General features: G+C 44.3%; 1 protein-coding gene across 1 annotated transcript in view; it reads right to left on the bottom strand.

Annotated features, from left to right (window-relative positions):
• LOC144693541 (1-phosphatidylinositol 4,5-bisphosphate phosphodiesterase beta-2-like) overlaps positions 1-24392 on the bottom strand; it is a 151285-nt gene that overhangs the window by 79994 nt on the left and 46899 nt on the right. Inside the window, exons 8-13 of the mRNA XM_078563385.1 lie at positions 15228-15328; positions 14588-14772; positions 12159-12305; positions 10853-11010; positions 9331-9413; positions 220-304 (exon numbers count right to left, since the gene is read on the bottom strand). Coding sequence (XP_078419511.1) covers positions 220-304; positions 9331-9413; positions 10853-11010; positions 12159-12305; positions 14588-14772; positions 15228-15328 — 759 coding nt within the window. The remainder of the gene's footprint in view (positions 1-219; positions 305-9330; positions 9414-10852; positions 11011-12158; positions 12306-14587; positions 14773-15227; positions 15329-24392) is intronic.

Raw genomic sequence — 24392 nt, 5'->3', positions numbered from 1 at the left:
CCACACTGTGTAACGCTGGAAAGCTTTGAACTACAAACACGCAGGCTCCCCCAAGAACACAACAAACATCAACAAAAGACCTCCACAATATAGCAAGTCCCTCACTATAATCAGCACCAACATTTCGTACCCCTCACCATCACCAACACTCACCATCACCAACATCCCACACCCCTTACCATCACATCACACCCTCTATGGATGCCAGTCTGTACTTACTGGGTATTTATCCATCGTTTCTGTCAGTAACATATCACCAAATATTGTTCGGCAGTATTCTGCCATCTTAGCTTGCTGTTTAGGGCTGTTGGAAATTTAAGGAAACAAGTCAGACAGGTTATTGAAAAGAAAAAATGCAAGACCATAGGAAAAGGCAGAGAAATGTGATTAGGTTAGTTGCTCTGGCAGAGAGCCTTCTGTTCTGTAACCATTCTATGATTCTATTGGGGATAGACACAAACTGAGGGGAAGAAGCAGGCACTGGGAGTGGGTGGTGGGGCGGGGTAGGGGGAGCAGGAGAGAGAAAGACAGTGGCGAGAGAGAGAGAGACAGACAGACAGATGCTGGGCGAGAGAGAGAGAGAAACGGACACTGGCCGGATAACAGGCACTAAGGGAGAGAGAGAGAGAAGGGAATTGCAACACATGTGGAGAGAGAGAGAGCAAGACAGACACTGGGGGTAGAGAAACATTCTGCATAAAACAACCCTTTCATCCCAGGTATCAGCCCAGTGAGTGTTCTCTGAACTGCCCCATTTGCAGGTTTACCCCTTCTTAAGTAAGAAGACTAAAACTGTACACAGTACTCCAGGTCTAGACTCACTAATGCCTTGTACAGTTGTAGCAACAATTCCCTACTTTTATATTCCATCCTCCTTGCAATAAAGGCCAACATTTCATTTGCCTTCCTAATTGCTTGCTGTATACCTGCATGTTAACTTTTTGTGATTCATATACAAGGACACCCAGGTCCCTGTGTACTGCAGCATTCTGCAGTCTCTCTCCATTTAAACAATACCCTGCAATCTTCCAACCAAAGTGGACAACCTCACGTTATAACCCATCTGCAAAATCTTTGCCCACTTACATAACAAATCTATATCCCTTTGCAGACTCTTTGTACAGTGAGTCCTCACTATAAGTTGTGGTTGCATTCCTGAAAATCATGAATTTAAGTGAAACAACTTTATGTGAATCATGTGTTCCCATAGGAATCGATGTTAAAGCCAGAGTTAGGCGTCTTTGAACAGTTGCTTCAGCTGGGCTGAGGATTTCTGAGTTTTACTGGCAGCTGGAGTCACTGCGAAGCACCAGGGAGGATGAGAGTTTCCTGGATCCAGGGGGTGGCCACCAATAGGCAGCAAGGGTTCAGCATAGTAGATGGATAGCCATCAGGAAGAGGCAGAAAGTTTAGGAGTTTTCGGGGAGTGTGCCACACTCAAACAGGTACTCAGCATTGGAGACTGCTGGGAGTGACCACAACTTGAAGACGCAGCATAAGCAGACGATCACATTGAAGGGTTCTCACAGCAGCAATTAGGAGTAAAACCACTGATTAGCTTCACTTTTAATCATTAAATTTTAAAAAGAAAAACAAATAGGACATGTATTCAGAATGATGGTAGAAGCTAAAATATCAAACTTAAGTCTATTTCTTGTAATGGAAAAATTTTACATTCAACAAATACAAAATTACTTTCACAGAATCACAGTGCAGAAGAGGCCCTTCAGCCCATCGAGTCTGCACCGACACGTGAGAAACACCTGACCTACCTACCTAATCCCCTTTACCAGTACTTGGCCCATAGCCTTGAATGTTATGACGTGCCAAGTTCTCATCCAGGTACTTTTTAAAGGATGTGAGGCAACCCGCCTCCACCACCCTCCCAGGCAGTGCATTCCAGACAGTCACCAGCCTCTGGGTAAAAAAGTTTTTCCTCACATCCCCCCTAAACCTCCTGCCCCTCACCTTGAACTTATGTCGCCCCGGGACTGACCCTTCAACTAAGGGGAACAACTACTCCCTATCCACCCTGTCCATGCCCCTCATAATCTTGTACACCTCGATCAGGTCGCCCCTCAGTCTTCCCTGCTCCAACAAAAACAACCCAAGTCTATCCAACAGTACGGCTGTTTAGCAATAATTATGAACTTTGGACTCCATTTAAAAACCCATTTACACTTCATTCTACAAGGTGTAACATTTCCAAGGGTGTTTTTTTTAAAGTGAGACTAACCATGTAAGAATGGAAATGCTCATCAGTTAAATGTCCTTCAGTTGACTTCAATCTGGGGAGACCTCAACTACGCACCCTCTGGCGAAGTACAGAATCACTGACAGCAACTTCTGATTTCTACATTTAACTGCATGATAGCATGCCAGAAGTTGCTCTCAATTTGAGAGGTGTAACAACTGTGAACATGACTGCAACATCTGAGCTGGAATGTCAGCACAATGTATTTTAGCACTAGTCTGCTGTACCATTGATTGAATTGATGTTCCCACGTACTGTTCCCACTCATGAAAGGATCAAGAACAAGAGGGAACAGATTTAAAGTAATTGGCAAAAGAAACAAAAGCGACATGAGGAATAACTTTTTCACACAATGCATGGTTGGGGTCTGGAATGCACTGCCTGAGAGTGAGGTGGAAGCAGTTTCAATAGAGGCATTCAAAAGGGAATTTGACTGTTATCTGTGAATGAAGAATATGCAGGGTCACGTGGAGAAAATGGGGGCATGGCACTAGATAAATTGCTCATTTGGAGAGCCGGTGTAGACACAATGGGCCAAATGGCCTCCTTCTGAGCTGTAACAATTCTGTGATTCTGTGATTTCTCATCTGGATAAACCAATGTACAAGTTGAAGTACTGTACCATAGATGTACAGCTCTGTGCATTCTTAGCTGGAATAACTTGCAAAATAATATAAATCACTGAATATAACAGGAACGCTATATACATTGAAATTAGATAACACTAAATCATGCAAACAAGGCTCTGCGTAGCACAGTTTCTGTGTCTCACCCACAGCACTCTTGAAACTCAGTTCAACTTTTTGCTTGCTTTCCTTTCCCACTCTGTCCCTCTTTCACCTTTCCCACTCTGTCTCTTTTCTCTCTCTCCTTTCCCACTTTGTCTCTCTTTCTCTCTAGCTCCTTTCCCACTCTCTCTCTCCTTTTCCACTTGGTCTCTCTCTCTCTCCTTTCCCTCTGTCTCCCTCTCTCTCTCCTTTCCCACAGTCTCTCTCTCTCCTTTCCTACTGCCTTTCTCCTTTCCCACTCTGTCTCTATCTCTGTCTCCAGAGCCTGTCTCTTTCCTGACAGTTTGTGGGGACCGAGCCCCTGTCCCAAATTGTGCCGTGGATGAAACTGGGAAGGTGGGGTGCGCATGGAAAAAGTTGGAGGGACCGGGGAAGAAGCTGGGGTGGGGGGCCACTCCTTCACTGCCCCCCGCTCTCAACCTGGGTTACTCACAGTAAGGCAGCCATCAGTTTCCTGTCCCTGCCCTGTGCATCATCTCCCGAATCTCAGGCCTCGCTCTCAACCTGCAGCCTCAGCCTCTGGTGACTGCAGCGCCAGCTCTGGCATCAGAACATGGTGGCGACTGGTCCAGAGTTCAGTAGGGAGGCAGGGCTAGAGTGCAGATGATGTAACATGGAAAATGGCGACATATATCACGAAAAAATCAACAACGTTATAGTGAAATTATTTATAGTGAGGACTTACTGTATTCTCCTCACAACTTGCTTTCCTACCTATCTTTGTATTGTCATCAAATTTGGCTACAATACGGTCAGTCCCTTCATCCAAGTCATTAATCTAGATCATAAATAGTTGAGACCCCAGCACTGATCCCTGTGGTACTCCACTAGTAGTTAGTTTGCCAACCTGAAAATGATCCATTTATCCCAACTCTCTGTTTCCTGTTAATTAGCCTCTATCCATGTTAATATATCACCCCCAACACCATAAGCTCTTAGCTTATGCTGTAATCTTTTATGTGGAATTTTATAGAGTTCATTTTGGAAAACCGTGCACACTACACCTACATCTTTGTCCACCCTGCTTGTTACCTACCCGAAGAACTCTAATAAGTTTGTCAAACACAATTTCCCTTTCTCAAAACCATGTTGATTGTATTATGATTTTCTAAATGTCCTGCTACTACCTCCTTCATAATAGATTCTAGAATTTTCCAAATGTCAAACTAACTGACCTACAGTTTCCTGTTTTCTTTCTCCCTCCCTTCTTGAATATAGATGTTACATTGGCAACTGTCTGGCCTACATGTGACTCCAGATTCACAGCAGTGTGGTTGACACTTAATTTCCCTCTGAAATGGCTGAGCAAGCCACAAGGTTGTATCAAACACAACAAAAAAGTTGAAGAAGAATAAAACCCAATGGACTACCTGGCATCAGCCTAGGCACTGGGAATGATAAAGGCACTACCCAGCCCAGTCGACCCTGCAGAGTCCTTGTGCCAAAACTGGGAGAGCTGTCCAAAAGCTTGACATAATCATGCTCACAGAATCATACCTTACACCCAATGTCCCATACTCCTCCTTCACCATCCCTGGGCTCATCCTGTCTCACTGGCCTCGTCCTGAGGTACCCAGCATCACAGATGCCAGTCTTCAGTCAACTTGAGTCACGGCATGATATCAAGAAATGACTGAAGGCACTGAATACAGCAAAAACTATGGAGGCCCTGGCAACGTCCAGTCTGTGGTCCTGAAGACTTGTGCTCCAGAATTAGTCCCAACTCCAACCAAGTAATCCCAGTGCAGCTACAACACTAGCATCTACCCAACAATGTGGAAAATTGGTATATCCTGTCCACAAAAAGCAGGGCATATCCAATGTGACCAGTTGCTGTCCTATCAGTTTACTCTCAATCATCAACAAAGTGATGGGAGGTGTCGTCGACAGTGCTATCAAGCAGTATTTACACAGCAATAACCTGCTCAGAAGTTTGGGCTCTGCCAGGTCTTAGCTCCAGACCACATTACAGCCTTGGTCCAAACATTGACAAAAGAGCTAAATTCCAGAGGTGAGGTGAGAGTAACTGCCCTTGACACCAAAGCAGCATTTGACCAAGTGTGGCAACAAGGAGCCCCAGCAAAACTGAAGTCACTGGGAATCATGGGGAAAACTCTCCAAGGCAAATAAAACATTGGTATTTATTGCAAGGGGAATGGAATATAAAAGTGGGGAAGTTTTACTGCAGCTGTACAGAGACATGGTGAGATCTCATCTGGAGTACTGTGTACAGTTTTGGCCTCCTTATTTGAAAAAGGACAATTGTCTTAGGGAAGGAAATCTGCCATCCTTACCTGGTCTGGCCTACTCCAGATCTGCGGCAATGTGGTTAACTCTTAACTGTCCTCTGAAATGGCCCTGCAGGTCACTCAGTTCAAGGGCAATTAGGGATGGGCAACAAATACTGGCCTTGCCATGAAAATTTTTTTTAAAAACTCCTTCACTGTTGCTGGGTTAAAATTCTGGAACTCTTTCCCTTACAGCACTGTGGGTGTACCTATCCCACATAGATTGCAATGGTTCAAAAGGGTGGCTCACCACCACCTTCATAAGGGCAATTAATGATGGGCAACAAATGCTGGTCTTGCCAGTGGCATCCACACCACATGAATGAACAAAATAGTCACCAGGTGGAGAGAGACTGAGTATTTGTGGGGGTTGCAGGGGTTGTGGTGTAGGGGTGGACAGGGAGTGGCATGTAATTGATTCTCTATGTAGACCTGTATAAGGGACACAAAATGGTCTTATGGAGATCAAAACGATTCATCCAGTCATCTGATGCCCAGTTCTTCCTTTATTATGAAGACATTATTGTTGTTTAGCTCTGTGAATACGGTTGGTACCATAGACAGTTTGTAGGACTGGTTCATACCACTCTCTACTTGGAGCAGATTCACATGTCGATCCTGTCTGAAGTTGTGAGCTCAGTTTTGTTTACCGAATGAAGGCCAGCTCCTGACCTATACAAGGCCTGGCTATGGGAGTTCATGAGGAGGAGGGGGACAATTGCTTACAGCAGAGAATGGCTTGCATCGGTGATGGATAAATTTAAAGGAATATACCTTAAAAGTAAGCAATGGCAAAAATGCTGGAGTTATTTATATATTAATGCAATTTCAGACAGGCTGTTATGGTTAAAAAAATATCGACAACATATGTGGAGATTGGAAATGGTGCTTGAGGGTGGTTGATGGAACAATGCAGCCCTGTATGGAGACTTGAGGCAGTGCTGAATGCATAGTGACCAAGCAGGTGCTCCTGCTTTCTCCCCAGGGCTGCATCCTACCCATTGGACAAAGGACAGGACAAGAGGGCTGGAGAACAATGCAGGCCATTGCAGCCACTGAAAGTGCCTGATAGGTGAGATTGTGCCTGTAAATGTGGGAGGGTGACAGCTTGGCCTGACTGCCTCTGGTGTTGACCAACCTCCTTCCACTGCTCCAAGAAATAGAAACAAATGTTGATTCCCCTTTGGAAAGTTCACTGTCAACAGACCAATTGGCAGGGCAAAATATTTGGCTCAAACCTCCTGAGGAACAAAGTGGAAACAGGACAAATCAAAAATTAATACTTAGAGGGCATTAAGAGGCAATCACAGAGAGTGAAAGTAAAATCATGCATAAGCCTTACTGGTTGGTGGTCAGGTAGGGTAGGGGAAATGGTGGTGGCAGTTTCCCTTCCCGAAAGAGATTTACTGAACCACATGAGTTTTTCCAGCAATCCAACAGATTCCAATTATCTGTTCTGATAATGACACTTTCAAAAACAGTTCCTCTGACATGTCTTCCTTCTTCCTTAACCAAAGTTTTCCACCCATGGTGGTTGACAGGGCCCTCAACTGTGTCCGGCACATCTCCTGCGCATCCGCCCTCACACCTTCCTCTCCCTCCCAGAAACATGATAGGGTCCCCCTTGTCCTCACTTTTCACCCCACCAGCCTCCGCATTCAAAGTATCATCCTCCGCCATTTCCGCCAACTCCAGCATGATGCCACCACCAAACACATCTTCCCTTCACCACTCCCCCCCGGCAGCATTCCGCAGGGATCGTTCCCTCCGGGACACCCTGGTCCACTCCTCCAACACCCCCTACACCTCAACCCCCTCCCACGGCACCTTCCCATGCAACTGCAGAAGGTGCAACACCTGCCCCTTTACTTCCCCTCTCCTCACCGTCCAAGAGCCCAAACACTCCTTTCAAGTGAAGCAGCATTTCACTTGCACTTCCCTCAATTTAGTCAACTGCATTCATTGCTCCCAATGCGGTTTCCTCTACATTGGAGAGACCAAACGCAGACTGGGTGACCGCTTTGCAGACCACCTTCGGTCTGTCTGCAAGCATGACCCAGACCTCCCTGTCGCTTGCCATTTCAACACTCCACCCTGCTCTCATGCCCACATGTCCGTCCTTGGCCTGCTGTATTGTTCCAGTGAAGCTCAACGCAAACTGGAGGAACAGCACCTCATCTTCCAACTAGGCACTTTACAGCCTTCCGGACTGAATATTGAGTTCAACAATTTTAGATCATGAACTCTCTCCTCCATCCCCACCCCCTTTCCAATCCCCCTTTTTTTCCAATAATTTATATAGATTTTTCTTTTCCCGCCTATTTCCATTATTTTTAAATGTGTTTCCATCCATTGTTTTATCTCTACCTTTTAGCATATTTCGATCCCTTCCCTTCACCCCACCCCACCCCACCCCCACTAGGGCTATCTGTACCTTGCTTGTCCTGCTTTCTACCCTTAATTAGCACATTCCTTAGATAATATCACCACCTTCAACACCTCTTTGTCCTTTTGTCTATGACATCTTTTGGCTATCTCCACCTATCACTGGCCCTCTATTCAGCTCTACCTGTCCCAACCACCCCCCTTAAACCAGCTTATATTTCACCTCTTTTCTATTTTTACTTAGTTCTGTTGAAGAGTCATACGGACTCGAAACGTTAACTATGTTCCTCTCCGCAGATGCTGCCAGACCTGTTGAGTTCTTCTAGGTATTTTTATTTTTGCTTTGGATTTCCAGCATCCGCAGTTTTTTTCTTTTATTTTAGATTCCAATCAATTGTGGCTTATTGAGTAGCCCTTTCAAGAGGTTCTTGGGTTCAAGTCCCACTCTAGAGGCTTGAACACACAATCTAGGCTGACATTACCAATGCAGTACTGAGGGTGTGCAGCACTTCCAGAGGTGCCATCTCTTAGTTGAAACATCTGCCCTCTCCTAGAAGATCCCCAGCCACCATTTCAAAGAAGAGCAAGGAAGTTGTTTCCGATGTCTTGACTAACATTTATCCCTCAACCAACATGGCTAAAAAAGGATTATCTGATCATTATCTCAAGTCTGTTTGAGGGAGCATTTGTGAAAAGCTCAGACTATATATCAACAGTGACTATGCTTCAAAAGTACTTCATTGTGCATAAAGTGTTTTGGGGTGTCCTGATGTTGGGAAAAACGTCACAGAAGTGTAAGTTTGTTCATTCCATACTTAATTTTCTGGCGATAAATGACCATACTTATTGAATACAATTTCACACTTGCCTTGGCAGAATTTGAACTCACAACTTCTGTTGTTGCTGTTGTAAGATTGTTTGGTGTCTCACTAAGAGGTCTGAAGGCTTTGTGGTTGAACGTAAACCGTTTATTGTTTACACACAATTATATACATATCTCCAAGGTATAGCCCTAACTAGGTACTATCTCCATGCTGACTTCTCTCAGGCTCTCCCTACACCACTCTGCCCCCTGTCTACTATCACAGGACTCTCTACATCATACTGTGGACAGTACTGTTCTCCAGTCCCATTTTCATCCTTGTGATGCCGAACGCCCTTATGCTACAGTTGCTAGGCTACCACACCATACGGGGCATGAATCAGGCAATTGGATGGGCATCTAAAAGACATTATCATGCACTAATTTTAATTAAATTAACATTAAACCATGGCATTTCTGCCACTAGTATGGAACCCAACCTGGACATTGCATGGGATGTGAAATGGGCAGAGATCTGGAGTAACCAGTCAGCAATTGGCTTCACCCAATAAATGCCTATGAGTGGAGTACCTGAGTAGGCTCAAACGGCAGGAACTTTTGGGAGTGTTTTCTTGACCAACTGCCGTAACTTTGATGTAACATTTGTGAAAAGCTCAGACACATGGGAGTGGGATCTCTGTCACAGTTACAATTGGCATTCTGGAGATCCCCACTCCCCTTCCCACTGTCGGGAATTTCCACCTTGCACTTCTGTTCACTTTCTAATCTTTTCAAAAAGTCGAATTCACTTACGAGTCAACATGGTTCTCAAAGGACAGTATAACTGGGTACTGGGAGGTTTTGAAAGCACTTTCTGCAATAGCCTCGATCACATCCTGTTACAGAAAACATCAAATAACATATTCATTTCCAGTAAACAAGTGCCGTTTGTCAGCTGATTTACATTCTGAGATTGTTTGTATTGATCAGTTCATAGGGTGTCATAGGCCTTCATAGGAACAGGAGAAGGCCGTTCCTCCCCTCCAGCCTGTTCCACCATTCAGCTAAACCACGGCTGATCTATACCTTGACCGCCATTGCCCCTTATACCCCAATACCCCATACAGCATACAAACAAGCGTTAATGACACACAAATCAATGTTAGTGCCCACAAACTAGTGCTAAGAACACACAAACTTGAGTTGGCGTCAACAAACTAATGTTAACAGCACACAAACTAGTGTTAAAGGCACACAAACTGACATTAATGGCACACAAACTAACACATCTACATGCATGTACTCATATTTTGGTGTATTTGTGCATGTCTGGACATATGTATACGTGTTTGCTCGTGTATCTGTGTGAATGTATGTGATTATGCCTGCACGGGTGAACGTGTGTGCCTGCTTGTGCACACCCATGTGTGCTAATACATGCAGATATATTCAAGTGTGCATTAGGTCGGAATTATTGTACCACCAGTTTTGGACATATAAACACAAATTTGAATGAACATTATAGAAGCTTACATCACGTTAACACTAGTTTATGGGCATTAAATGCTAATTTTGTGTGATGTTAACATTAATTTGTGTACTGTTAACATTAGTTTGTGTGCCGTTAACACTAGTTTTTGTGCCGTTAACACCAGTGTCTGGGCACTAACACTAATTTGTGTGCCGTTAACACCAGTATGTGTGATGTTAAGACTAGCTTATGGGGACCAACACTAGTTTATGAACTATTAACACTATTTTGGTGCCACCATCATTAATTGAAGGGTTTTAGTAATAGTTTAAATGGCAGCCACAGGTTTACACAGTTTGGTTATAATTTGGTTTTTACTATGTATTATAATTTTAATATTGTTCTAAGTGTTTTGCTTTGCTGGTTAAATACCTGAATGGAACCAATTCTTGGGTTACTGATCTGATAATCTGGTCAGGTAGATCAGCTACACGGTGATCTCACACTCAGACCTGGCCTTTGCTACATTAACCAGTGCATTGGGGGAGTCTCTCTTTGCATCTTACTAAAGAACCTCAGAAACCCATGGGAAGTGCCTCAATTCTTTTCGGAGCAGCACAATTCCACTGCAGAGACCAGGCAGGACTCATTCCTGATTTCAGACCACTGTCAGAAGATGCTGAGTGCTGAAAACCATATCCAACAGAGAGAGAGGAAAGTTGGTGGGGGATTCACATGTCTCAATGAATCTACACAACAAGGTCAATAACATCAAAACACATCTGGCTTGAGCCATCACCTCGATAAAACAATCTCTCAGTTTTTGCCAAGTCCTCTTACCAAGTGTAGAATTCATTAGGTTACCTTGAAGAGAATTTCTGTTGTCATAGTGAAACCATGCGTGATGATTGGCTCTTCATCTGGCGGCCGTCCTTTCCAACAGTCAAGCTCCAAACAACGACAGCCAGCGAGGAGGACCTGGCGATACATCTCTGGGGAGGAAATCCCAGAGAACTGGCCAGCTAACAGGGTTGAAATGGAAAGCAGAGAGGACCAACATCAAAGATAGAAATGCCCAATGAGGGTAAGAATTCCTTGATTAATGTACAAAATCTTCGATGAGTGTGCGGATTTATCAATGGTGCACATATTCAACAATGAGTACACATATTGATCAATGATGTATGTATTCATCAATGCGTACACATATTCATCAATGAGTACACATATTCATCAATGAGTACACATGTTCATCAATGAGGCACATATTCAACAATGAGTACACATATTGATCAATGATGTATGTATTCATCAATGCGTACACATATTCATCAATGAGTACACATATTCATCAATGAGTACACATGTTCATCAATGAGGCACATATTCATCAATGAGTACACATATGCATCAATATGTACACATATTCATCAATGATGCACATATTCATCAGTGTATACATGTATTCATTGATGAGTACATATATTCATCAATGATGGACATATTCATCAATGAGTACATTTAGTCTTCAATATATATTCATATTCTATGAGAGTTTGTACTCTTCAATGAGTATTCTTCAACATATATTCATGAATGTGTATGCATATTCATTCATATGCGTATATATTCACCAGCAAGTCTCCATATGCATGAACACATGTACTCATCTAAACGTAAATATATTCAATGAGTGTACATATTTATAAATGTGTATTCATATTTATTAATGAGTGTACATACTCAGGAACGTGTTAATGTACTCGCCAATGAAGCTACAGTGGACAAACAGTGAAAAATAATGGCCCATTCATAATTCAACTCTTGGCCTTCAGCTCGAATTGCTGGACCACTTTTTATCTATTAAAGTTTTGCCCTTAAAATGTTTTTCAGCACAAAGTAGTGCCATTGTATTTAACTATCTTCCTCATTCATGCCCTTTGTAGCCCGAATGCAGCAGGCGCATGGGAACACCACCAGCTGCAGTTCCCCTCCAAGTTCCATATCGTCCTGACTTGGAACTATATTATTGTTCCTTTCACTGTGGCTGGATCAAAATCCTGAAACTCCCTTCCTAACTGCACTGTGAGTGTACCTACACCACATGACAAAGACACACTCCCCAGCCCCTCCCCTTTCAGTTTCTATTTGTGTCCTCCCATGTTTTTACCAGTGAGATAGGTGTTGTGAGAGGAGTTGATGAAGTAATGTGACAGAGGCTGCGTCATGTCCTGATATACCGTCAGCCTCTCTGGGTATAGCAGACTGTTCTCTGGACCAGACAAATACCAGATCAGCCCCTCTGGAGATATGTGACCTGTGAAGGAACCAAAAGAGTATTAGGCCAGGGAGTGAGCTGTGTCGAACAGCTTCTAGTGAGCCCAAACCAGAGGCCCTGGCAGCTGCACAATCCAGGGGAATTTACTCAAATATTTGTCCCCAAATTTAACTGTAAAAGGACAGTTTAATGGTCATCAAGCAAGTGTTTATGACAGTAACCTCATACCTCTCACTACGGGTCTGTCACACCCCATCCCTTCTCTTGTACTCCTCTCATTCCCCACTCACTCACTTATAGCCCTTTCATCCTTTTTCAATCCCTCATACCCCTCTCATTGCTCTCTCATTCCCTGATATCCCTCTGCAACAACAACTTGAATTTATTGAGTGCCAATAATGTAATAAAATGTCCCATAGCATTTTTCATGCATTCTTCTTCTTTAGTTCTCTGCCTGAAAGCAGGTCCTTGGTAATTATTTGCCAAACCATAACAAAATGCTTTGTTACCATGTGATTTTTTACTGTCTATAGGGTGAGGAGGCAGGTCCCAAGTCTACCTCAGCTGGAACCAGAATCGAATCCTGTGCGCTTGCCATTAATCTGATCCACATGCTAGCCATCTAGCCAACTGAGCTAGCCTGCTGACCTTTGGGCTATTGAGGCCCTTAAGTGGCCAATTAATGGCCACTTATGGATCTTATCCCGCCTTCGCTGATATTTTACCCATGGCAAGGGAAGGCCCACGCCTTGTGGGAAGCCCAGCAGATTTGGCTGCCTGGGCTGGTGTCAGGCAAGGCACGGGGATCTCTTATGGGGGTTCTCTTGGCCAATCAGAGGCATGCCTCCCCCCTTTAAGGTCAGTCCCCACCCCATCTTAACCTTTCTCCTGGCTTCTTGAACACAGCCCACTTCCCTCCCACCCCCATGCTGAAACCCCTCAAACCCAGGCTTACCTGTGCTCTTTGACATGGTGGAACTACCTGTAATCACAGCAGTGGTCACTGCTCCCAGCTGGCGAGACTATATTCTGAGAAAGGGCCAGAAGCCTCACCTTAAAGCAATTAGCACTGCTCCCTGCGTGAAATTGCTGTGGGGCAGCCGTCAGTTGTTGATGGGGTGGGGATGGGTGTTGGGGGTGGTGGGAGCTGCGGCATTTCCATAAAATCCAGTCCATTAGGTCAGATGGTCAATGAGGTAGGTTGTAAGGAGCCTTTTATTGGAGGAAAATGGGATAGAGAGGCGGAGAGGTTTAGGGAGCGAATTCCTGAGCTTAAGGCTGAGGCAGCTGAAGACATGGCCAATGGTGGAGTGATTAAATTCAGGAGTGCTCAAGAGGCCAGAATTGTGGACATCACAATGAGCTCCAGTGCTAGAAGAGGTTACAGAGATAGGAAAGGGCAAGGCTATGGAGAGATTTGAAAATAAGGTGGAATTTTAAAATTGGGATGTTGCTTAACCAGAAGCCAATGTAGGTCAGTGAGCACAGGTGTGACAGGTGAACAGGCCTTTGTGCAAGTTAGAACATGGACAGAGTTTTGAATGACTTCAAGTTTACAGAGGGTAGAATGTGGGAGACCAACCAGGAGTGCATTGGAATAGTCAAGTCTAGAGGTAACAAAGACATGGATGAGGGTTTCAGCAGCAGATGAGCTGAGACAGCTGTCAATATAAGGGCTGATCCTAGAAGTTGGGTGCTGGTATGTTTCAAGCCATGAAAAGCAACCCAGTTTCACCAGATCCTGGCCTTGCCAGGTCTTGGCCTCATCAGATCTCAGCTTCACCCAATCCCAGTTTCATCAGATCTCAGTCACCAGATTCCAGCCAAACCAGATTCCAGCTTCACCAGGTCTCAGTCTCACCAGATCATGGACTCACGGATCCCAGTCTCACCCTGACATTGCTAGTTAGTGATATGAAATAGGACCTGGCTGAAATCTCTCTCTAAACACAGAAGCTCCATTGTTACCACAGCTGTGATCAGAATTGGACAGCCCCAGACTGCAGCCTTCCAGAAATGAAGGAGAGCAGGTACGTTTCCCTAAACCTGCAGAATCTATTCATCAAACCCACTACACCGAAACTAGTGGCACACAGCTCAGAATGAAACACCAAACTTGTTCAACATTGTAACACAAAGTGGCATAACACTGAAAAGAAGATGGATGGAGCCACTTCTAAAGAAGAAGGAAATAGAAATGGGTGAACTGTAGGAGATTTTTCACTCAGATTCAGTGATAAACTGAACTTAACTCAGTGAAGATACATGAATAGAACAAAGCTTTCACCCTAGGTTAATGAGAATACATGAACAGAACTGACCTTTGTGCGAATTCATTTTGACAGGTTCATATTTGTCAATTAAGTTCTGGATTTGTTCAGATTGCAATGGTTTAAAAAAAAAATCATTGAGCCGGGCATCTTTCTGTGTCTTGTTTATAAATGTAGACAACTGTTGTCGAGTCAAGTATGGCTTTACCAACACATCCCTGGAAAGACAAGTAGATCTGTGAATTCAACCTACTGTTCCACAGGCTTGCTACTTCACAGGACATATAAATTCCTTTCAATCTCACTATACCCACCCATTTATTCTCCTTTCACAGCCCATGTACACTCTAACCTGACATGGGCTCGACTCACCCATTTAATCTTCCCCCACAAACCATGTATAATCTTCCCTCCACTCATTGAATCTCCTCACTCAGCCAAATTTGTCTTAGTTTCACTGGTCAGGAAGTCAATGCAAGGGGGGGTCTCTGAATGCCTTGCTACCCTTTCTCACTGATTCTGGCCACCATCCCATCTGGGCCTCCCTCCTGGGATACAGTGGGCCAAGTGGAACCATGAGATAAACAGACAATAAAAACAGGGGAAGGTACTGTTAAGAAATGGGTTTTGATTCATGCAGAAATAAGGACTTCACAAAGTTGCAGAAATCACATTTTAAAAAGTGCCTCACAGCAATTCGAAGATCTGATTAACCTCAGGCCTTGGGCACAGGTGGGACAGAAACTGTTTGAAGACCACTTCAGTGAAATCTTCTGGATTGATCAAGTCGGTCTGTATGAAAATAGTGAGAAAATAAAAATCATTAAACAGGGTTTTGGTTAGATGGTATGACAGGCCTGGTGTTGCACTCCTTGGAGGGTGACTCTAATCTTTGGGAGGTTGTGATCTCCAGGGATTGTAACCTCTGGGTGGGCTGTAACCTCCAAGGGGACTGTAATCTCTGTGGTTGGAGGCTGTAATCTCCAGGGTTTGGGGAGGACTGTAATATCTGGGGAGATTGTATTTTCTGAGGGACTGTAATCTCTGGAGTGAGAAGCTGTAATCTCTGGGGAGACTGTATTCTCTGGGAGGGCTGTAATCTCCAGGGAAGACTGTAATCTCTGTGGTTCTACAATCTCTGAGTGGACTGTAATCTCTGGGAAGACTGTAATCTCTGAGGAGACTATAATCTCTTGGAGGGGACTGTAATCGCTGGGGGTACTGCAGAAGGGAGACAGAAAGCAGCAAAATATAGGCCTGTAATAGGGAAAATGCCAGAATACATTAGTAAGGAGGTAATAGAAAGGCATTTAGAAGATCAGAATACAAGTTGGCAGAGTCAACATGGTTTTGTGAAAGGGAAATTGCATTTGACTAATTTATTAGAGGTTTTTGAGGAAGTTAACAAGCAAGGTCGATAAAGGGGAACCTAAGGATGTGGTGAACTTGGATTTCCAAAAGGCATTCGACAAGAACATAAGAAATAGGACCAGGAGTAGGCCATTCGACCCCTTGAGCCTGCTCCACCATTCAATAAGCTCATGACTGATCTGTTTGTGTTTCGAATTCTACATTCCCATCTACCTCCGATAACCTTTGATTCCCTTGGCTAACAAGAATCTATCTACCCTTGCCTTAAAAATATTCAATGACCCCACCTCCACCGCCTTCTGAGGTAGAGAGTTCCAAAGTTGCACAACCCCTTTAGAGAAAAAAATCATCTCTCTTCATCTCTGTCCTAAAAGGGGCGACCCCTAATTTTAAAACAGTGCCCCCTAGTGCTAGACTCATCCACAAGAGGAAACATCTTTTCCACTTTCACCTTGTCAAGGCCGTGCAGGATCTTATACACTTCAATCAAATCACCCCTCGTCCTTCTAAACTCCAGTGGAAACAAGCCCAGCCTGTCCAACCTTTCCTCATAAGGCAACCCATTCATTCCAGGTATCAATCTAGTAAACCTCCTCTGAACCGCTTCCAACACATTTACATCCTTCCTTAAATAAGGAGACCAAAACTGCACACAGTATTCGAGATGTGCCCTGTATAACTGAAGCATAACATCCTTACTTTTATCTTCAATTCCTTTCGTAATAAAGGATAGCACCATTAACTTTCTTAATTACTTGCTGTACCTGCAAAGTAACTTTTTACTAACCTAGATCCCTTTGCATCTCGGGATTATGCAGCCTTTCTCCATTTAAGTAATACTCTGCTTCTTTATTCTTCCTGCCAAAGTGAACAACTTCACATTTTCCGACATTAAACTCCAGATCTTTGCCCACTTACTCAACCTATCTATATCTGTTTGCAATCTCCTTATGTCCTCTTCACAACCTCCTCTCCTACCTACCTTTGTGTCATATGCAATTTTTAAAAATGTATTCATTCATGGGATGTGGGCGTCGCTGGCTAAGCCAGCATTTATTGCCCATTCTAATTGCCCTTGTTCAGAGGGCAGTTAAGGATCAACCGCATCGCTGTGGGTCTGGAGTCACATGTAGGCCAGACCAGGTAAGGACAACAGATTTCCTTCCTTAAAGGACATTAGTGAACCAGAGGGGTTTTTACAATAATCGACAATGGTTTCATGATCAATTCCAGATTTGTACTGAATTCAAATGTCACCATCTGCCGGTGGGATCCGCACCCAGGACCCAGAGCATTACCCTGGGTCTCTGGAATACCAGTCTAATGACAATACCACTATGCTACTGCCTCTCCATGCCCTCACTCTCCTCATCTAAGTCATTGATGTAAATTGTAAAATGTTGAGGCCCCAGCACAAACACCTGCAGCACTCCACTCGTCACATCCTGCAAATCGGAAAAAGACCCATTTATGCATACTCTCTGTTTTCTGCCAGACAGCCAATCTTCTATCCATGCTAATATGTTACCCACTACACCATGAGCTTTTATTTTCTGTAATAACCTTTGATGTGGCACCTTATCAAATGCCTTCTGGAAATCCAAGTATAGTATGTCTACAGGCTCCCCTTTATTCATAACACATGTTACTCCTTCAAAAAACTCCAATAAATCGGTTAAACATGATTTCCCTTTCACAAAAACATGCTGACTCTTCTTGATTACCTTGAGCTTTCAGGTCAGTTTCACTGACAGTTGCTATGATTAGGAACTGCTGCTGACCTTTGGGCAACTTCGTGGTTCCTATATTTTTTTGAAAGCCCGCCAGAAAACTACGAAGCTGCTTGAAGGTCAGTAGCAGTTACTATTTTGGAGCTAATTGGACAATATGTGTGTGGAGGGGAGGGGTGTGGGATGGGGGTGCAGTGCTGGGGTGTGTTGGGGTGTGGGTGGTGGGTGGGGTGGGGGTTTGAGGGAGTGGTGGAGTGGGTAAAGGGCATGGGTAGTTGGGGAGGAGGTGGGATGGGGTTGGTGTGAGGGGGTAAGGGTAAGGTTGGGGATGGGTGAGTGGTGGGTTAAGGGATGGGGGATGTTGTGGCTGTGGGGGGGTAGGTGGATTGGCAGGGGTGGTAGGTGGGGTGGGGTGGGGGCATTAGGATGAGGTGGAGGGTTGGGGGGGGTCACTTTAGAGGTTTAGTACCACAAAATTTAATATTGTACACTTCTCAAAATTCTCTTTTGAATTTAAATCAACATATAACTAGCAGTCCAAATTCTCATTGTGCCCTGAGGTCAGTACTGGCAGGATGACGGCCACCATGGAGACCTTGGTCCAGGATATCTGTCCTGCACTGCTACGCAGGCTGAACTCCCTTGCTGACGCCCTACCTGGCCTCCAACAGTGCCAACGTAAGAGGGGTGTGGGGCAGCTCGATCTCACTGCAGCTTCCCCTTCTCCTCAAGGAGTTGGGCACCCAAAAGGAGAGGGATCAGCAGCCCGACACCCCGGGGCCATCCATCCAGGTGACTCCAGGAATGCCCAGTCGATGCAAATGCCCTCTTCCTGTGACCCCATTATCTCCAGCTCCACAAGCCAAGGGGGGTGCAACTGGCCCACAGCAGGATACACAAAACAGGCCGGGGACTTCCAGGTCTCGGCCCTCCAGAGGATGCCCACCCAAGTCAACACAGACAACAAGGCGTAGCAATCAGCAGGTTGCCTCCACCTCCACTGTGGATGTCGGGGGAGCACCATGACGTAGTGACAGGGTTAGGAAGGCTAAGATGATGTAGTTGCACTGTATGGGTATAGGTGTTAATCACTTGAACACAATGTTCACGATTGTAAATAAACTGCCAGAATGTCTCCTTGTCTGTGGCTCCTTGTTATGATGAACAGTGTTTGTGTCACTCAGATGTGAAACCTTGGTTCCTACGCACAATAAAGGCAGGTGTCTCAGACCAGGGCCTCTTCCCTGTGCAGTGTGTAACCTTCAGAGCAAAGTGATGGTCTGGCTTCACACTCACTGGACACATCAGTGATGCCTGTACCTCGATGGTGCTTATCATTGCTGCCAGAATGTCGCGGGCAGGTGTCACAGAGTTCCGTCATTCTCGCTGTGTGCTCTCAGCATCTTTGAGGTGGGGCTGTCCCCCCCATCTCTTCAGCATCTGTGTCCAGTGATGGTGGAGTCCTGAAAGGGTCAGCTGCTGAAGGCTGGCAAAAGATCAGGTGCACTTAAAATTTCATGATTGTGTGTCCATGATATGATCCTGATCACAGAGCGCAAGCATGCTGCCTTCAGCCAGATAAGAGTGCGACATTCACAGAGGCAATGTAAAAACCTATGGAGTGTCCTCACTGCATGTCGTGATCATCCTCCTGGAATCTTGCAACTATTAGGGCCTCTGCTGTGTCTCCAGCATGAGCCTGAGCACTGAGGATATTGCACTGCCATCAGCCACACAGGAGTCAAACGTTGACAGATGCAAGGCGAGGATGTCAGGACTGTCCTCACTGATTCTCGTCATCACCCTCCATGAATATTGGGGCTATGAGGCCTCATGATCACATCTGCCTTGTCTGGCGAGTGTGATGGCTTCATCACCGGCATCCTCACCTTCAAGGACCTCATCACCATCATCCCCTTCGACATCCTCCTCATCAGAGGAGACATGCAGCTCTTCCATCTCCTCCTCAGCCAGATCCCCCCCCTTTTGGATCATCAAGTTGTGTAGTGCACAGCGAAGCTAAAATGATGCACGACATACTCTGGGGACTGTATTGCAGTGCTCCACTGGACCTGTAGAGTCACCGGAACCTCATTTTCAATATGCCTAACATTTGCTCCACCAAGGTCCTGGTTGCGGCATGAGCCCCATTGTACTGTCTCTGTGCTGTTGTCTGAGACCACCGCATGGGGGTCATCAGCCACGTCCTCTGTGGGTAGAACTTGACGCAAGGAGCCAACCCTGCAGCCTCTCAGGACCCTGGAAGATGTCAGGGACCTGAGACCTGCTAAGGATGTAGGAGTCATGGACGCTCCCTGGGAATCGTACGCAGACATGTAGGATGCATTTGTGGTGGTTGCACACCAGCTGAACATTCAGCGAGTGGAAGCCCTTGCAGCCGACGTAATTGATTGCTTATTGCCATGGAAATCTAAGCGCCACATGAGTGCAGTTGATGGCACCCTGCACCTGTGGAAAACCAGAGATCTGCACAAATTCCAGCGCTCTTGCTTGCTGGCTTGCCTGATCCTGGTCGAAATGCCCAAAATTCTGTGCCTTTGTAATGATGGCATCCATGACCTCCTGGATACACTTGTGCGGGGAGGCTTGTGAGATCCACACAGGTCACCTGTGGAGCCCTGGAAGGAGCCACTGGTGTGAAAGTTGAGCGCCACAGTCACTTTCATGGCCACTGGCAGTGGATGCGCTCCATGTCCCAGTGGCACCAAATCCTGCAGCAGGTGGCATATGTGACCAACCAGTTCCCTAGACATGTGCAATCTTCGGCGACACTGGCTCTCAGTCACCTGCAGGAATGGCGATCGGCATAAAACCAATTTTCGGCCTTCTCGCCATATTGTCCACTCACGCCCACTATGATGCCCACTGCCAACAGGAGCAGACAATTCCAGCCTAAGAGATTGCTTGAAAGAATGTTTTACAAATCTCTATTCCATCCTAGGTTCACCCCAGGTAGTCTGTAAATTCACAATGTATAACATAATTTGCATGACAGTTTCTGTGGGAAGGGGAAACAATCCAGATCTTGAGTTATAGATGTACTGAATTTATGTACCATGTATCATTATTCTCTGAAACTTTCAGAACAACAATTCAATCTACATTTTCCTGAGCTGCTGGTAGATGTCTAACTGACAAATCCTGGGGATATTGTTGTTAGCGTAAAAGGAGCAGGTGCCATTTATGGTATATTGTGGGTTGGCACCTGAGAAGTCAGAATAGTATGGTTGTATTAGCTACAAAGTTGAATTGTTTTGTAAATGTAGTGATTTCTATGTAGCCACTTTCCTAACATCAGTTGATTGATCTATGATTAATTATCCTTAGAGAATCAGCATTGGGCCTCCAGTTTCACCTTTGATTCGGCCACTCTGCTTATTACATGCAGGTGTAATGAAAGAAAGACTAAACCTACATTTATACAGCATCTTTCATGATGTCCCAATCGCTTTACAGCCAATTAAATACTTTTGAGTTGTAGTCACTGGTAATAGGCAGGCAATGTTATCAAATGACACAGCAGGCTTGAGGGGCCAAATGGCTTACTCCTGCTCCTAATATGTATGTTCTTATGTCATTTGGATGAATGCCATGAGCTGGGCTAGGTGGCCTTTGTCATCCATAATTATCTTACAAATGGAGAGTGGAATCATGATTGGAGTTCTGTTTATTTTGCTGCTGATGGAAGTTTACTGAGCAGACTTTGTGGGGTGAAAGAGAGGGAACCAAAGATAGGAGTGAATGGCAGAAAAGTAGAAAGGAAAAGCAGAAGACAGAGGAAACAAGGGCTAGCAGCAAATAGGGCCATAGTACAAAAAAAAATATGTAAAAATATTAAAAAGACAAGTCTTAAGGCATTGTATCTGAATGCATGGAATATTCACAATAAAGCAGATGAATTAACAGCCAAATAGATGTAAATGAGTATGATATCATTGCGATCATGGAGACATGGCTGCGGGGTAACCAAGGTTGGGAAATGAATATCCAAGAGAACTCGATATTTAGGATGGACAGGCAAAAAAGAAAAGGAGGTGGGGTGGCGTTGTTAGTTAAGGATGAAATCAGTGTAATAGTGAGAGAGGATATTGGCTTAGAAAATCTAGATGTAGAATCAGTCTGGGTGGAGCTAAAAAGCAAGAAGGGGTGGAAAATATTAGTGGGAGTTGTCTATAAGCCTCCAAACAGTAATGGTAAGGTAAGGGGTGGCATTAAACAGGATATTAGAGATGCATGTAACAATGGTGCTATAATAATCATGGGTGACTTTAATCTACATATAAACTGGGCAAATCAAATTAGCAATAATACTGTGGTGAATGAATTCCTGAAGTGTGTATGAGATGGTTTTTTCAGACCAGTACGTCGAGGAACCAACTAGGGAACAGGCTATCCTAGATTTGGTATTGTGCAATGAGAAGCGGTTAATTAATAACCTTGTTGTGCGGGGTCCTTTAGGGAACAGTGACCATAACATGATAGAATTCTTCATTAGGATGGAAAGTGAAGTAGTCCAAACCGAAACTAAGGTTCTAAATCTAAACAAAGGAAGCTATGAAGCTATGAGGCTGGAGTTGTCTAAGATAGACTTGGAAACTTCATTAAAAGGCATGATGGTAGATAGGCAATGGCTAATATTTAAGAAACAAACTTATTCATTGCAACAGTTACACATTCCTTTCTGGTGCAAAACCACAAGAGGAAAAGTGGCTCAACCATGGCTAACAAAGAAATTAATGATAGTATTGGATCCAAAGAAGAGTCACATTTGGTTGCCAGAAAAAGTAGTAAGCCTGAGGATTGGGAGCAGTTTAGAATTCAGCAAAGGAGGACCAAGGGATTGATTAAGAGGGGAAAAATAGAGTATGTGAGTAAACTTGCAAGGAACATAAAAGCTGACTGTAAAAGCTTCTATAACTATGTAAAAAGACAAAGATTAGTGAAGAAAAATGTAGGTCCCTTACAGTTCAAAACGGGAGTATTTATAATAGAGAATAAGGAAATGGCAGAGCAATTAAACAACTACTTTAGTTCTGTCTTCACAGAAGAAGACACAAATAACTTCCCAGAAATACTAGGGAACCAAGGGTCTAGTGAGAAGAGGGAATTGAAGGGAATTAGTATTACTAAAAAAATAGTGTTGGAGAAATTAATGGGTCTGAAAGCCACTAAATCCCCAGGGCCTGATAATCTACATCCCAGGGTACTAAAGGAGGTGGCCATGGAAATAATGGTTGCATTGGTTGTCATCTTCCAAAATTCTGTTGATTCTGGGAAAGTCCCAGAAGATTGGAGGGTGGCAAATGTAACCACACTCTTTAAAAAAGGGGGAGGGAGAAAACAGGCAATCATAGACCGGTTAGCTTAACATCAGTAGTAGGGAAAATGCTGCAGTCTATTATAAAGGATGAGATAACAGGACACTTAGAAAATATCAACGAGATTAGACAAAGTCAACATGAATTTATTAAAGGTAAATCATGTTTGACAAACCTACTGGAATTTTTTGAGGATGTAACTAGCAAAATAGATAAGGGAGAACCAGTGGATGTGGCGTATTTGGATTTTCAGAAAGCTTTTAATAAAGTCCCACATAAGAGGTTAGTGTGCAAAATTAAAGCACATGGGATTAAGGGTAATATATTGACATGGATTGAGAATTGGTTAGCAGACAGGAAACAGAGAGTAGGAATAAATGGGTCTTTTTTGGAGTGGCAGGTGGTGACTAGTGGAGTGCCGCAGGGATCAGTGCTTGGGTCCCAGCTATTCACAACACATCAATGATTTGGATGAGGGAACCAAATGTAATATTTCCAAGTTTGCTGACGACATGAAACTTAGTGGGAATATGAATGGTGAGAAGGTTGTTAAGAGGCTTCAAGGCGATTTAGACAAGTTGAGTGAGTGGGCAAATACATGGCAGATGCAGAATAATGTGGATAAGTGTGAAGTTATCCACTTCAGTAGGAAAAACAGAATGGCAGAGTATTATTTAAACAGTGGTAGATTGGATAGTGTTGATGTACAAAGGGACCTGGGACTTTGTACACCAGTCACTGAAAGTAAGCATGCAGGTGCAGCAAGCAGTTAAGAAGGCAAATGGCTTGTTGGCCTTCATTACGAGAGGACTTGAGTACACGAGCAAGGATCTCTTACTGCAGCTGTACATGGCCTTGGTGAGACCATACCTGGAATATTTTGTGCAGTTTTGGTCTCCTTAACTAAGAAAGGGTATACTTGCCATAGAGGGAGTGCAATAAAGGTTCATAAAACTGATTCCTGGGATGCAGGACTGCTATATGAAGAGAGATTGGGTCGACTAGGCCTGTATTCACTGAAATTCAAAAGAATGAGAGGCGATCTCATTGAAACGTATAAAATTCTGACAGGGTTGGACCGACTGGATGCAGGGATGATGTTTCCTCTAGTTGGGGGATCTAGAACCAGAGGTCACAGTCTCAGGGTATGGGGTAGGCCATTTAGGACTGAGATACGGAGCAATTAATTTGCTCAGAGGGTGGTGACCTTGTGGAATTCTCTACCACAGAGGGCTATGGAGGCCAAGTCACTGAATATAGATAGATAGATTTCTGGACTCTAAAGGTGTCAAGGGGTATGGAGAGACAGCGGGAGTATGGAATTGAGACATAGTCATATAGTTATACAACACAGAAACAGGCCCTTTGGCCCATCGTGTCTGTACCGGCCATCAAGGACCTATCTATTCCAATCCC

Source organism: Cetorhinus maximus, chromosome 18 (assembly GCF_964194155.1).
Source record: "Cetorhinus maximus chromosome 18, sCetMax3.hap1.1, whole genome shotgun sequence".
Lineage (NCBI taxonomy): Eukaryota > Metazoa > Chordata > Chondrichthyes > Lamniformes > Cetorhinidae > Cetorhinus > Cetorhinus maximus.
The sequence above is the reverse complement of the archived record's forward strand: the minus strand, read 5'-3'. Positions and strand labels throughout refer to the sequence as shown.